General features: G+C 42.4%; 2 protein-coding genes across 2 annotated transcripts; both read right to left on the reverse strand.

The window, feature by feature from the left end:
- Window positions 1-206: 206 nt before the first annotated feature.
- On the reverse strand, window positions 207-5,618 carry LOC306778327 (uncharacterized protein; the record flags this gene model as incomplete). Its single annotated transcript, XM_079269791.1, has 4 exons — window positions 207-343; window positions 822-1,040; window positions 1,127-1,236; window positions 5,290-5,618. 4 exons carry the CDS (start codon window positions 5,616-5,618, stop codon window positions 207-209), a joined length of 795 nt encoding a protein of 264 aa, XP_079125917.1.
- A 3,634-nt stretch (window positions 5,619-9,252) lies between these two features.
- Window positions 9,253-11,124, reverse strand: rpl35 (ribosomal protein L35). The gene is made up of 4 exons (XM_079269881.1): window positions 11,029-11,124; window positions 10,390-10,526; window positions 9,800-9,881; window positions 9,253-9,444 (listed from the first exon to the last, which is right to left on the reverse strand). The coding sequence occupies exons 1-4, from the start codon at window positions 11,029-11,031 to the stop codon at window positions 9,295-9,297; spliced, it is 372 nt and encodes a 123-aa protein (XP_079126007.1). The 5' UTR covers window positions 11,032-11,124; the 3' UTR covers window positions 9,253-9,294.
- Between the last annotated feature and the right edge of the window lie 3,639 nt (window positions 11,125-14,763).

Raw genomic sequence — 14,763 nt, forward strand, 5'->3', positions numbered from 1 at the left:
ACTCAAAAGTGATTCTATGCAAAACAACCAAACCAAAATACATTCATCATTCACTGATTAAGTCCATACAATGCTGTGTACAAGAGTGCCTGTTAAAATAAAACCAAGCTGACTCTTGGTCCTCCGTGGGTCAAGACACCTTCAGGCCAACCCCCCGGACATGTTGAGACATCTTGCAGCGGTCCAGGCCGGCAGCTGCTCATCCTTCAGTGCGTCAGGTCTGTATAGTGTCGTCTTGCTGGCCTGCTCTCAGTACAGAGGTAGCAGATCATACACCACACACTGCGCTCTGGAGAGATCTGGACCCCACTGCTGCTCCCAAAAGGCCTCAGAGCACAAGAGCCTGTCGGTCACAGACAAATAGATGTGAGCGTGTGTGTGTGTGTGTATATATATATATATATATATATATATATATATATATATATATATATATATATATATATATATAAATTAACCATATATATATATATATATGTATATATACTGTATATATATATATATATATATAAATTAACCATATATATATATATATATATATATATATATATATATATATATATATATATATATATATTCTGTATGAAAGTTATAGTAATTCAATATAGTAAAAGATTCTGGGATACTTAAACTCAGTCAAAGTTATGAGATACTAAATCAAAATGATGATATTTTAATAAATAAAAATATCAACTTTAAATGAATTAAAGTCTAAATGAAGTGTAGTAGAAGTATTGAGAAGCATGAGATGGAAAACATCCTTAACTCATACACTTTACATTATTGGCAGTATCTAAATTGAATGTAACACAAAGCGTTACCAAGGAGGAAGTATGCAGCAGCACTCAGGGAGAGGATGATGAGGAAGATGGTGCCTAGACCCAGCTCTCCCATGGCACAGGCATTTGGACAAGCACAGGTGCTCTCCACCCAGATCTGCAGGGGCTCCTCAGTGCTGAGGCTCAGGCCGCTGATGAAAGAGGCCGACTGGTTTGGATTACAGTGGTAGTGCACCACTGTCAGCGGCTGCTCGTCCTGACCTGGGACAGGAACGGGAGGACGATCAGGTCAGCACACAGAATGACCACCGACATGACTTAGATGTGATGTTTGTGTTTTAGCTCACCCATGTATGAGACAGACAGCGTCTTCAGGGTGTCATTGTAGTAGAATTCATTCCCGTCATGTCTCCCATAGCTGAGATAGCGGCTGATGAACCCGTTGAGCCCGTGATACCTATTCATTCACATATCACATATCAACAGGAGATCCACCTGCTAGGTTAGTAAAGCACAAGGATCTGAACATGTGTCCAAAGATACAGCTCAAACCTGAATTGAACTCAACAAGCAAGCAGTTGTCACATTACAAACATTTATGTGAGGGCGGGGGTTCAGCCCATCTCTACATCCCTGAGACACACACACACACACACACACACACACACATTTAACAAATAATTACAAACTGCTTCAAAAACTGAAATGTGCACCAGAATCAGCTGGAGTTAGTGTGGTGACAAAACCACAGCGGTCCTCACACCTTCAGTCTGTGTGTTACAGTCGCCCCCTGGTGGCCACAACACGAATTACACAAATCAACCTCGCCCTTATTAAACAGTCCAGTAAGTCTTGTTCGACCATATCCACCTTGCAACCTCACATTTTCCATAAAAAGAATTGTTTCTGAATTACACAGCTTTACTTTGCATTCCTGTGGGGATTGCAGCAAAAGGTCATTTGAGTCTTATGAGTGTGAGTGAGTGTGTGTGTGTGTGTGTGTGTGTGTGTGTGTGTGTGTGTGTGTGTGTTGGGGGGGGGGTCTTTGAATATGTGGCTCTGAATTCCTCTCAAGCTTTATTCCTAAACATTTACAGACCGCCTAAATACTGTGCAACCTTCTTTGATGAGTTTACTGAACTGCTGTCTGTAATATGTATTGATTTTGACTGTGTTGTTATTGTTGGTGATTTTAATATCCATGTTGATAATCCCCAGGACAGAGAGTCTATAGAACTATGTGGTGTCCTTGATAACTATGATCTGACTCAGCATGTGACAGGACCCACCCACAACAGGGGGCACACTCTGGACCTAATCATCACCAAAGGTGTAAACATTTCCAAGGTTGCTGTGACTGATGTTGCACTCTCTGATCATTTCTGTGTTTTCTTTCAGAGTGCAATCTCCTTGCACACAAATGTCCAAACCGAGGTTGTGACAAAGCATTACATCTCTGAAAACACCAGTGAACTATTTATTCAGAAGTTCTCCTCCACACCAGCCCTCTCTTGCCTCTCAGTCAATGAGCTTGTAGATGGCTTCAATTTTAAAGTTAAAAATATTATTGATGCCATTGCACCCACTAAAGTGAAGGTTGTCTCGGGTAAGCAACGATCTCCTTGGAGAAATGCTACGCTGGTCAAAATAGAGAAACGAGAGTGTCGGAAAGCTGAGCGCAGGTGGCGAAAAACTAATCTCCAGGTTCACTGTGACATCTATAAAGAGAGACTTCGCAAATATAATTTGGAACTTAGAAATGCAAGGCAGTCATTCTTCTCTGACATCATAACCAAAAACAAGAACAACACACGCGCCTTATTTGCTACCGTCGACAGGCTAACAAACCCTCCAGTGTCGGTAGCTACTGAACTCCAATCCACTTGGGCATGCAATCAATTTACCTCCTTTTTTACTGACAAAATTCAGAAAATTAGACAAGCAGTCAGTGCCTCCACACCAACCACAGGATATGTGTTGTCCCGATCTCTGAATAACATCCATTCAAATATCATGACACAATTTCATTCAATCGACCGTAGAAGCCTAGAAGACATTATACAACATCTGAAGTCATCCTCCTGCTGCTTGGATATTCTACCAACACACTTTTTCAAAAATATTTCAAACTGCATGACCACTGATCTTTTACAAATTGTAAACACATCCCTTCTCTCAGGTGTCTTCCCACAAGCCCTAAAAACTGCAGTTATTAAACCGCTCCTAAAGAAGGTTAGTTTAGACTCCGCAACAATGAAAAATGATTGCCCAATATCAAACCTCCCATTTTTAAGTAAAATAATTGAAAAGCGGTTTTCCAACAGCTGACCAACTTCTTGGCCGTAAATAACTGCTTTGATGTTTTCCAGTCAGGCTTTCGACAGCACCACAGTACTGAAACTGCTCTTGTTAAGGTTTTCAACGACATCCACTTAAACATAGACAATGGCAGAAGTTCAGTCTTAGTGTTACTGGATCTCAGTGCTGCATTCGACACGGTCGACCATGCCATACTCCTAGAAAGACTACAAATCTGGGTGGGACTCTGGCACAGCACTTAACTGGTTTGAATCCTACTTGAAGGACCGAGAATACTTTGTGTCTGTAGCTGATTACACATCAGAGCTGACTAAAATGAAATGTGGTGTTCCCCAAGGTTCAATACTGGGGCCTCCTCTGTTCAACATCTACATGCTTCCACTAGCTCAGATTATGGAAAACAACAAAGTGTGTTATCATAATTATGCAGACGACACACAAATCTACATAACTATGTCACCAGGGGACTATAATCCCATACAAGGGCTGGGTAACTGCATTGAACAAACCAACAACTGGATGTGCCAGAATGTTCTTCAATTAAACAAAGATAAAACAGAAGTAATTGTTTTTGGTACCAAGGACGAACAATTGAAAATCACCGCTCAGCTTCAGTCACTGATGTTAAAACCCACAAACCAAGCCAGAAATCTAGGTGTAGTTATGGATTCAGACCTCAACCTGAACAGCCATATCAAGACAATTACAAAATCAGCCTACTATCACCTGAAGAATATATCAAGGATTAGAGGACTTATGTCTCAACAGGATTTGGAAAAACTTGTCCACGCATTTATCTTCAGCAGACTGGACTACTGTAACGGTGTGTTTACAGGTCTCTGTAAAAAGTCCGTCAGAAAGCTGCAGCTGATTCAGAACGCTGCAGCTCGAGTCCTCACTAAGACCAGGAGGGTGGATCACATCACTCCAGTTCTGAGGTCTTTGCACTGGCTTCCTGTCCAACAAAGAATTGACTTTAAAATCCTGCTGTTGGTTTACAAAGCACTGAATGGTTTAGGGCCAAAATACATCTCTGATCTGCTGCTACCTTATGAACCATCCCGACCCCTCAGGTCGTCTGGGACCGGTCTACTTTCTGTTCCCAGAGTCAGAACTAAACATGGAGAAGCAGCGTTCAGTTTTTCTGCTCCACATATCTGGAACAAAGTCCCAGAAAGCTGCAGGTCTGCTGAGACCCTCAGCTCATTTAAATCAAGATTGAAGACCTTTCTGTTTGCTGCTGCCTTTAATTGAACCACATTCAATGAATATATTAATCAATTTCTGCATTTCTGCATTTTACTACTGCATTTATTTCTTACACTGCTTTTTAGTGTTTTAATGAATGTTCTTAATTGTTTTTAAATCTCCTTTTCTTTTGCCTTATCTTTTGAAGTTTTTCATGGTTTTATGTGAAGCACTTTGAATTACCTTGTTGTTGAAACGTGCAATACAAATAAACTAGCCTTGCCTTGCCTTACATCTTAACAGATCCCAGCCCTCCCTGGTCCAGTCCTCGTCCCTGCTAAGAGGACATACCAAGGCTTAAAGATGTCGACACAGGATTTAAGACTTGAGACTAGAAACAGACGCCCTCCCAAACCAAGAGAGGAGGAATCTTGATTCAGAACTGCTGGTCTAACAGCTCAACATTTGAACATATCCAGTCAGAATGGAGAGTTTTTACAGACAACAACCAGTGTTGTGAATCAGAGTATTCACAATCACAGACAAAAATATTTCTTTTGATTAAAGTCAACCCGTTGTGGTCACCTAGACTAAAATAGTAGCACAATACAAAACAGGCTCCTTTAGACCTATTTAGCAGTAAAAAGATAAATCTTGTGATATTCTATGTTTTCCTTGTTACTAATCCAATGAAAAAAAACAAAGCCAGCAATGAACTGATCCACAAACAAGTACTAGCAGTCTGTATCCAAAATCTGATCAATCTTTTCTCTCTAGAGTTAGTGAGAACTGAATGTCAGGATTTTGCTGTGATGTTGCAAATGTCCCACATGTGTTCAAAGCATAATTTGTGCAGTGAAAGAGGAAGTGGAATACCCTTCATGTCTTACTGCATAGCAGTGAGTGACAGGGGTCCCGTGGCTCAGAGAGGGCTGCATGCAAAGGTTCTGTAGAAGCACACATCTTGCTTCCGTGAACATACGATGTGAATTGTCTACTCTACCTGACGATGAGACATGCAGCGACGTTGGTACAGTCTGCTCCTGTCAGGTCCTCTGGCTGTGAGAAGGGGTGGCAGGGGCTGAAGGACAGCAGGGTCTCTGCACCGACCTCCAGCTTCTCTGCTGACACAGGCTTCAAACGGCAGAGGAAACCCTCTGCATCTCCCATCGCCTTCAGGTTGATCACCCCGCTCCCATCCTTCATGATACATTTGCAGTTGTTGACTTTGAAGCAGCCCGACTTCTTAGCGGACCCTGGATGAGGGGAGAGCAATGAGGAAAATGTGTTGAAACAGACTAAGAGCGTGATGAGGACAGTCTGAAGACTCATGGTGTCAGTGTGCACCAGTGCACAGGGCAGTGGCAAGCTGTGTGTTGTTAGGTAACCATCGACAGATCTGACAGCCTGGTGATGGTAGGAAAGTAATTAGAGTAAAGGTGATTGCCATTCCGAGCATTCCAGAGGCCCACCATGCTCAGATCAGTGTCTTTCCAATTGCAGCAAAACACAGGCAGCAAGTCACAGGTCATCCAGAGAAACCAGGATACAGGTCCTGGAAAAACCTGATGCTCTTGAGTTCTGCAAATATCATTTGGCTGTGCTGTGAGAACCACAGACAGTTCCATTCAGACTTCTTAAAACCAGGACAAATACAAGTGAACTAACTTTGGGTGAACTGATTCTTAAATTGATTATGAGATTTATCTTAAATGCAAATCATCTACTCTTATACATGATAATGACACCCACATGTTTGACCCAGAAACAACAAACAGTACAGCAATCCAGAGACGACAATCAGAGATGCTCACAAGTCTCTGAGCTGGAGTCCAAGTCATGTCTCGAGTCTCTGAGTTAGAGTCCAAGTCAAGTCTCTGCGCTAGAGTCCAAGTCAAGTCTTAGAGCTAGAGTCCAAGTCAAGTCTCTGAGCTAGAGTCCAAGTCAAGTCCCAGAGCTAGAGTCCAAGTCAAGTCTTAAGTCCCAGAGCTGGAGTCCAAGTCACATCTCGAGTCTCTGAGCTAGAGTCCAAGTCAAGTCTCGAGTCTCTGAGCTAGAGTCCAAGTCAAGTCTTGAGTCTCTGAGCTAGAGTCCAAGTCAAGTCTTAAGTCCCAGAGCTAGAGTCCAAGTCACATCTCGAGTCTCTGAGCTAGAGTCCAAGTCAAGTCTCGAGTCTCTGAGCTAGAGTCCAAGTCAAGTCTTAAGTCCCAGAGGTAGAGTCCAAGTCAAGTCCCAGAGCTAGAGTCCAAGTCAAGTCTTAAGTCCCAGAGCTGGAGTCCAAGTCAAGTCTCTGCACTAGAGTCCAAGTCAAGTCTCTGCGCTAGAGTCCAAGTCAAGTCTCTGCGCTAGAGTCCAAGTCAAGTCTCTGCGCTAGAGTCCAAGTCAAGTCTTAGAGCTAGAGTCCAAGTCAAGTCTCTGAGCTAGAGTCCAAGTCAAGTCTCTGAGCTAGAGTCCAAGTCAAGTCTTAAGTCCCAGAGCTAGAGTCCAAGTCAAGTCATAAGTCCCAGAGCTAGAGTCCAAGTCACGTCTCGAGTCTCTGAGCTAGAGTCCAAGTCAAGTCTCGAGTCCCAGAGCTAGAGTCCAAGTCAAGTCTTGAGTCTCTGAGCTAGAGTCCAAGTCAAGTTTCGAGTCTCTGAGCTAGAGTCCAAGTCAAGTCTTAAGTCCCAGAGCTAGAGTCCAAGTCAAGTCTTAAGTCCCAGAGCTGGAGTCCAAGTCAAGTCTCTGCACTAGAGTCCAAGTCAAGTCTCTGCGCTAGAGTCCAAGTCAAGTCTCTGCGCTAGAGTCCAAGTCAAGTCTTAGAGCTAGAGTCCAAGTCAAGTCTCTGAGCTAGAGTCCAAGTCAAGTCTTAAGTCCCAGAGCTAGAGTCCAAGTCAAGTCTTAAGTCCCAGAGCTAGAGTCCAAGTCACGTCTCGAGTCTCTGAGCTAGAGTCCAAGTCAAGTCTTAAGTCCCAGAGCTGGAGTCCAAGTCACTATTCGAGTCTCTGAGCTAGAGTCCAAGTCAAGTCTCGAGTCTCTGAGCTAGAGTCCAAGTCAAGTCTTAAGTCCCAGAGCTAGAGTCCAAGTCACATCTCGAGTCTCTGAGCTAGAGTCCAAGTCAAGTCTCGAGTCTCTGAGCTAGAGTCCAAGTCAAGTCTTGAGTCTCTGAGCTAGAGTCCAAGTCAAGTTTCGAGTCTCTGAGCTAGAGTCCAAGTCAAGTCTTAAGTCCCAGAGCTGGAGTCCAAGTCAAGTCTCTGCACTAGAGTCCAAGTCAAGTCTCTGCGCTAGAGTCCAAGTCAAGTCTCTGCGCTAGAGTCCAAGTCAAGTCTCTGCGCTAGAGTCCAAGTCAAGTCTTAGAGCTAGAGTCCAAGTCAAGTCTTAGAGCTAGAGTCCAAGTCAAGTCTTAAGTCCCAGAGCTAGAGTCCAAGTCACGTCTCGAGTCTCTGAGCTAGAGTCCAAGTCAAGTCTCAGAGCGAGCTAGTATTTTAAAGTACTTTTCCGGTATGCTTGCCTTAAATAGTGTAAAAAAAAAAAAAAACGACTCCACCTGTGCGAGAATTACAGATACTATTTTGACTTTGACGGGAACCTTTTATTTTCCCGCGGGAAAACTCCGCCCACACTTAGCAGGAGAGGAGCGAAACATACAAAATGGTTGCTTGGGACTCCTGCCAACATCACACTCTGCAGATACATACAACACAGCAGCTTACTGTAGGATGAAGACCATCTTGAGTCAATTCAGATTATAATGGTGCCGATTATGAACCAGCAGATGAGGAAACTGATATACCTGTTCCTCCAAGCGAGACATTCGTGTCAAAAAATTGTGAAATACAGTGGTCATCCTCACCCAAGACTGTCTGCCAGGAATATTATGAAGACAGTGCCAACATGTATTTGCACAAAGCACACCGTGACGACATGTTACTCGTGTGCTGTGTAGACACACACCTCGTTCATTGTGCTCATCTCTTGTTCATTTTTGTAAATATCTGTTTCTTAACACTATAAATAAACAGTTTACTTTCAATACAAATACTTATGATTCATTTGGCTTGATTTTGAGTGAGCGGGTCAATATGACCCTAAACAGCAGAGATGTCTCATCTCTATTCATCTACATCACCCCATGAAAAAAAAGAAAGTTTCAAAATGCAAAAACAATTTAGAAATAAATACATGTTATGGTAGACTAATGCAATTTATATCTAGATTTTTCCAATGTACCTAAAAAAATAGTTTGAACATAAGAAACGAACATAACAGGAGGGTTCATACAGCAGATGGGACGCTTGCGTGTGTATTCACAAATCTACAGCGACACAGACTATCAGAAGCCGGACTAACAGGCTGAGGAAGAGCTTTTCCCCAGAACGGTTTCCTCCTTCACCCCCCCCCACCCAGCTCACACAGGACATTGCTGCAGAGGAACAAAAATAGGCCAGAAAACACTTTAACAAAGCACGTTGTCACTTACAGCCATTGATGCCTGTGTTTTATCTTGTCTTAATGTTTTAATACATGTTTTACCGTGTTGCTGCTGAACTGACTGATGAGACGCCAACTTAATTTCTTTGTATGTTTTTACAACAATAAACATCCTTATCATCATATGAATGTCCTAAATATTGTGGAAGTGTAGGTCAAGTAGAGTACATTAGTTTAACGAGTGAGACGAATCAGAGCTCCTCGATAGTTGAGGGAGTTAGCAGTGATTATGAAGGTTGATCATTGATATTTAGCGCTGCAGTGCTCCACTTCCATATGATATGGTTTTGGCTCAAAAGTATTTTCATATAGTTTTACTGCAACATTTTGCAATAACATAATACAGCACAAGACTAATTATTTCAGTGGGACTAAAGTTGTCAACATTTCTCAAGTCAACCTTCATGCATTATTATTATTATTTTCTTTGTCGATAAAATGACCAGAGTAAACATGATTACATTTGTGAAAAAACATTTTTAAAAAGCTACACAAAGCATTTTGTCTTTAACAGATTTTATTTGGTCACTAGAAAGAGCCTCTACGCTTTGACTGCAAATTTGCGGATGGAGTAGAGCAGGTCTTTCCTCTGCTCTTTCTTGGTCCGCAGACTCTCCTCATGCTTGTTGAGTCGCCGGCGCAGAGCTCGGGTCTTCTTGGGTCTCAGATCCAGGGGCTTGTACTTCTTACCCTGCAACAAAATAAATGAACCTTTAGTTGAGCTGAACAATGTATTTTGTCAGAATGAAACGTGACAAGTGAAGGACAGGCATCAGAAGTCACTAATTGGCTCGTTTCTGTAGTTCTTTGTGAATTAGCAACCCCAGTAAACGGCCATATCAAAATAATATCTCAATCAGGATTGTTTCATCCGTCATCATGAGGAACACTCGGCTCATCTCAAGTCTCAGTCTTTTGGTAAGCAGTTGTGAATGCATCAGCAGAACATCAGCTCAACAAGTATCATCTTGGACTAAAGAACCACACACAGTCTCCATGCGTGCTCACTGAGGGAGACTACAGGCCCAGGGAGCTGCTGCTCTCACCTTGTAGAACTTCCTCAGGTTCTCCTTCTGTGTCTGGTTGATTACAGTCAGGACTCTGGCGATGGATTTGCGGACAACGCGGCTGCAATGAACAAAACATCAAAGAAAGACACTTCATGCAAAGCACATTTTAACACACTCAGCATACAGATACACAGCGATCATATCACGTTAATCACGATGAAAGATGGGTAGTTTGCACACACTGCTCAGTCTTACTCTGGTGACAGTTTAATGGAATTCTGACGATCCAAACCCATAAACTACAATGTTCATTGTACCTGAAGCATGTAAATGTAGTAATTTCACATTTCTGAATATATTTATTCAACATTAGCATTTATTCGTATTTATTTTGACCTTTTTGATCACTGTTCATACGATCAGCAGACAGACCGCTAATCAAGCTGCTCCTAATCTACTGACTGCTACACCACCACCAGACTACGGCGCTCTGTACAGACAGCAGCCGTATGTAGCACGGTCATACAGCCAGGTACAGTCACGTCTAATCTGGGCCAACCTGGTCCACTAGTGGCAAAGTCTGCCTGGTTGCTGTTCGACTACTTCCATCCAGGACATGTACTCACATTTTGGAGAGCTTGGAAGCGGCTCCACCGGTAACCTTCGCCACACGGAGCTGGGACAGCTCGTTTTTCAGGTCGTCCAGCTGCTTGAGCAGCTCTTCCTTCTTCTTGCCCCGCAGATCTCTAGCCTTGATTTTGGCCTGGAACATGACAGGGGGGAAAAGTATAAGTTACAGCACCATGAAAGTCTCAATATCTCCTCTTCCCGACACGAATCCGCTAAGCTAACGCAGCTCCTTGCGGATAGCATACCGATAATATTACCCATTTATTCTATATTCGTCCGGTTTGCCTCAACATAGTGATACCGATTCAAGCCGCCTGCTACCAGTTTCTGCAAAGCTACATGAGCGTTAAGTTATCCGTAAATGTTGTAAGCAATTGTATCCATCAGGCCACAAATAACGTTACCCATAAGTCTTCCAATTAGCTTAAAGCTAGCACCTTAGCTTAGCCCCGTCGGTCAGAAGCAGCGATCAATAATATAACAATTTATTACATTACAGTAGCAGCCTACTTAACAACACATACATAAATACATGCATGAGAAGCTTATGTACATGTATAACACACATTCACTTGGGTTGTGTTCCGATAAACGTAATAAAATCATCGTTAATGGACGAGTATCGCGCTCCTCACCATGTTTCTTCTCACTGCCCTGTTGGAAAGGCCGGACGCACCGCGTGCTCAGAAAAAGTAGCTTCCGGGGAATTTCTTCTTTGTTGGTTCGTGTTTCACTGTCACGACACACAAACAGCGCCGCTCATTGGTGGAGCGTAGAAAAGCAGAAAACATGGTTTATCAAATCACAAAAGCAATATTAAAACTCAAGAATTATAAAGATTGACACAAAATCATTGGAAAAGTAACACAATTATCAAATATATCAGAATTATATAATCAAAGGGTACGTAATAAATAAAATGGAATTCTAATCTAAAAATAAGGTCAAAATAAAAAATTGAGTGGTCAGAGTGAGGAATATTTTGAAAGACTGCTTTCTTCATCACCCTCAGAAAACAAAAGGGGGGAGGGGAGGGTTCTAATTTAGTGTTAGATGTCACAGAAAATGTGTCACACCCATATGAAATAAAAAAAAAATATATATATAGCATTAACGATGGGTATCAAAATTAATGATGTAATTCAATGTGGCACATTAAACAAATATATCCTCCCCAGCGGGGACTCCTATGGTTTCAAGGTGATAACGTTTTCAGTGTCACTTGTTGGTCCATGGGGAGAGGACACAATCAATTCCTCTTTCTCAGTCGCCTCAGGTTCTGATTTGACAAAATGTCTAGCAACAGCGCTTTTTACGTCACCCGTGTGTATCATTGTGAGATGGTCTGTACGAGCTCTCCAGGCTCTGTAGTGATTCCTTTATACACCAATATGCAGGGGTTCTTCAGCATATAGACACTAGCTGTAGAACAGATGATCTTGGCTTTGAAGTCAGTCGTCCTTGCTTTAGGATGACTGCTCTTTGTAGAAAAATCACACAGGCTGCATTACATTTTAAGTCGTCGACATTTCATCCAGAGCAGTTTGTTCATTGCCAGGTCTGATTTTCGAACTATTCAGTTGGACATCTCTAGAAAGAGTCTTTGTTGTTCCAAACTTAAAGGTTTTGTCAGCATAAATATTTTGTTTCACTGAATCATGTTGCAATAACATCTAATCGAGCACTTCTGACCAACAGTAATAAAGTTTAATAACATTCAGGTTTCAACTTTTATAGCAGGTGAGACTTATCGTACAAGGAGCCTCAAAGCTTCATCCACCCATCAAAGACAAATCTACCTGAAGGTTTCATTGATGCGTGACACTGAGCATGTCCTGAGATACCTCAGCAGCTCCTTTGTTTCTCCATCTCCCCGGTTTGACAATCACCTTCATTAACATGGACAACTATTTTAGGTGGACCACACATCCAGACAACCAAGTGACAGCGAGCCCAAAGGCCCGATCACGGAGACTTCAAACATTTATTGCGCAGACTCAAAGCTGACATAATGAAAAGGCACAATGACTCATAATGGTGTGGTCGGGACTAAAGGGGCCACTGTCAACATGCATCAGGTCAACCAGGTTAAAATAAAGAAAACATGCATTATTATTTTGTTTGTAGCTAAAATGACAAGAGTAAACATGATTACATTTGTGAAAAAAACAATGAAAAAAAATTTACACAAACAATGTTTTCTTTAACAGATTTTATTTGGTCACTAGAAAGAGCCTCTACGCTTTGACTGCAAATTTGCGGATGGAGTAGAGCAGGTCTTTCCTCTGCTCTTTCTTGGTCCGCAGACTCTCCTCATGCTTGTTGAGTCGCCGGCGCAGAGCTCGGGTCTTCTTGGGTCTCAGATCCAGGGGCTTGTACTTCTTACCCTGCAACAAAATAAATGAACCTTTAGTTGAGCTGAACAATGTATTTTGTCAGAATGAAACGTGACAAGTGAAGGACAGGCATCAGAAGTCACTAATTGGCTCGTTTCTGTAGTTCTTTGTGAATTAGCAACCCCAGTAAACGGCCATATCAAAATAATATCTCAATCAGGATTGTTTCATCCGTCATCATGAGGAACACTCGGCTCATCTCAAGTCTCAGTCTTTTGGTAAGCAGTTGTGAATGCATCAGCAGAACATCAGCTCAACAAGTATCATCTTGGACTAAAGAACCACACACAGTCTCCATGCGTGCTCACTGAGGGAGACTACAGGCCCAGGGAGCTGCTGCTCTCACCTTGTAGAACTTCCTCAGGTTCTCCTTCTGTGTCTGGTTGATTACAGTCAGGACTCTGGCGATGGATTTGCGGACAACGCGGCTGCAATGAACAAAACATCAAAGAAAGACACTTTATGCAAAGCACATTTTAACACACTCAGCATACAGATACACAGCGATCATATCACGTTAATCACGATCGGTGAGAACACGGTCCGACACGACTGCTCTACACACCGTGCCTCGAAACGACATGCACATCTTAACAATGCTGTCATCGCTTTAGTTCAGACAGCGGTAATAACTCACAGTTAACGGACAGGCTCGCGCTCCTCACCTTGATGCCTCGCGCTGCTCTGTTGGAAAGGTCGGATGCACCGCGTGCTCAGAATATATAGCGTCAGGAGAAGTTCTTCTTCGTTGCTTAACGTTTCACTTCGACGTCACACTAACAGCGCCACTGATTGGTTGCGCGTGGAAGCGCAAAAGGAAAGAACGCAAACTAATACACGAGCAGCCTCTTCTGTTCCTGTTGATTTGTAGTTCTTCCTCGCGGTTAACGGAAGAGAAACGGGATACATCACACACAGCATCCAGTCAGACTCCCCCGCTTCCACATGGTGTTATGTTGCAACTTAGCGGTCCACTCATCAATTTGCACAAGATCTAAACTTAATAGTAACGCAAAACACCGACCTTTTGATTTATTTTGACCTCATATTTAGATCAGAGCGCCTTTTTCTTAGTTCTGTGTCCTTTGAGTGTATCATTCTAATATATTTCATAATTGTATGACTTTTCCAGTGATTTTGTTTGAATCTTTATCATTCTTGACTTTTAAAATTGCGTGATTTGATAGACTGTTGCTTTACATCAGGGGTCTCAAACTCCCGGCCTGAGGGCCGAATGCGGCCCGCAACGTCATTTTATGTGGCCCGCGAATCCGCAATGTGGGTTTCTTAACCCTAAATTTAACGGATTTAAGTTATGACAGAAATGTGCTTAAATATGTTTCCATTTATATAACTGCATGTACAATATTTTTACACTTGAATAAACAATAATCAAATGCAGACAGTTATTTACCAATATGTTAGGAGTAGTTACATTTACACAGTCTTACATTTATAACCGGCCCTTTGAGGCCGACCGTGATGCTGATGTGGCCCGGAGTGAAAATGAGTTTGAGACCCCTGCTTTACATGGTACTGCTGTATATTTGATTGAGTCTTCATGCACCAACTGTGTGGTTGTAGTCAAGAGGGACATTAGTTCAATGACACACGGCTTTAACTTGATGCCTCTGTTCCTGAAGAAGAGCTGACTGATGATCCAATGGACTCATGCTACATGAACTCAAGAAAGGCAGCGTTCTAGTGGCGCTAGTCTCTGAAGGAGACACTAGCTACTTGTGGGACTCAGCAAGATGTGCATTTGTTTAAAAACAGTTTGCAATCAAATTAATTTACCTCAGGTGGACTCCAATCAAGACAAAGAAACATCTCAAAGATGATCTAAATGGTTAGCACCTGTGCTAAATTCCAAGCGCCATAGCAGCGGGCCTGAATACTTATGTCAGTGTGATATTCAGTTCAATATTTTTAATACATTTGCAAAAATACTCGGTAATAAGGATTTTAAACCAT

Source organism: Melanostigma gelatinosum, assembly GCF_949748355.1.
Source record: "Melanostigma gelatinosum genome assembly, chromosome: 6".
In the NCBI taxonomy this organism is placed as follows: Eukaryota; Metazoa; Chordata; class Actinopteri; order Perciformes; family Zoarcidae; genus Melanostigma; species Melanostigma gelatinosum.

Excerpts from the sequence above, each read along its gene's own strand:
- rpl35 (XM_079269881.1), bottom strand. Across the intron at positions 9,882-10,389 it reads GCTTCCAAGCTCTCCAAAAT|CCGCGTTGTCCGCAAATCCA; the intron begins GTGAGTACATGT and ends TGTTCATTGCAG. Across the intron at positions 9,445-9,799 it reads ACCTGAGGAAGTTCTACAAG|GGTAAGAAGTACAAGCCCCT; the intron begins GTGAGAGCAGCA and ends ATTTTGTTGCAG.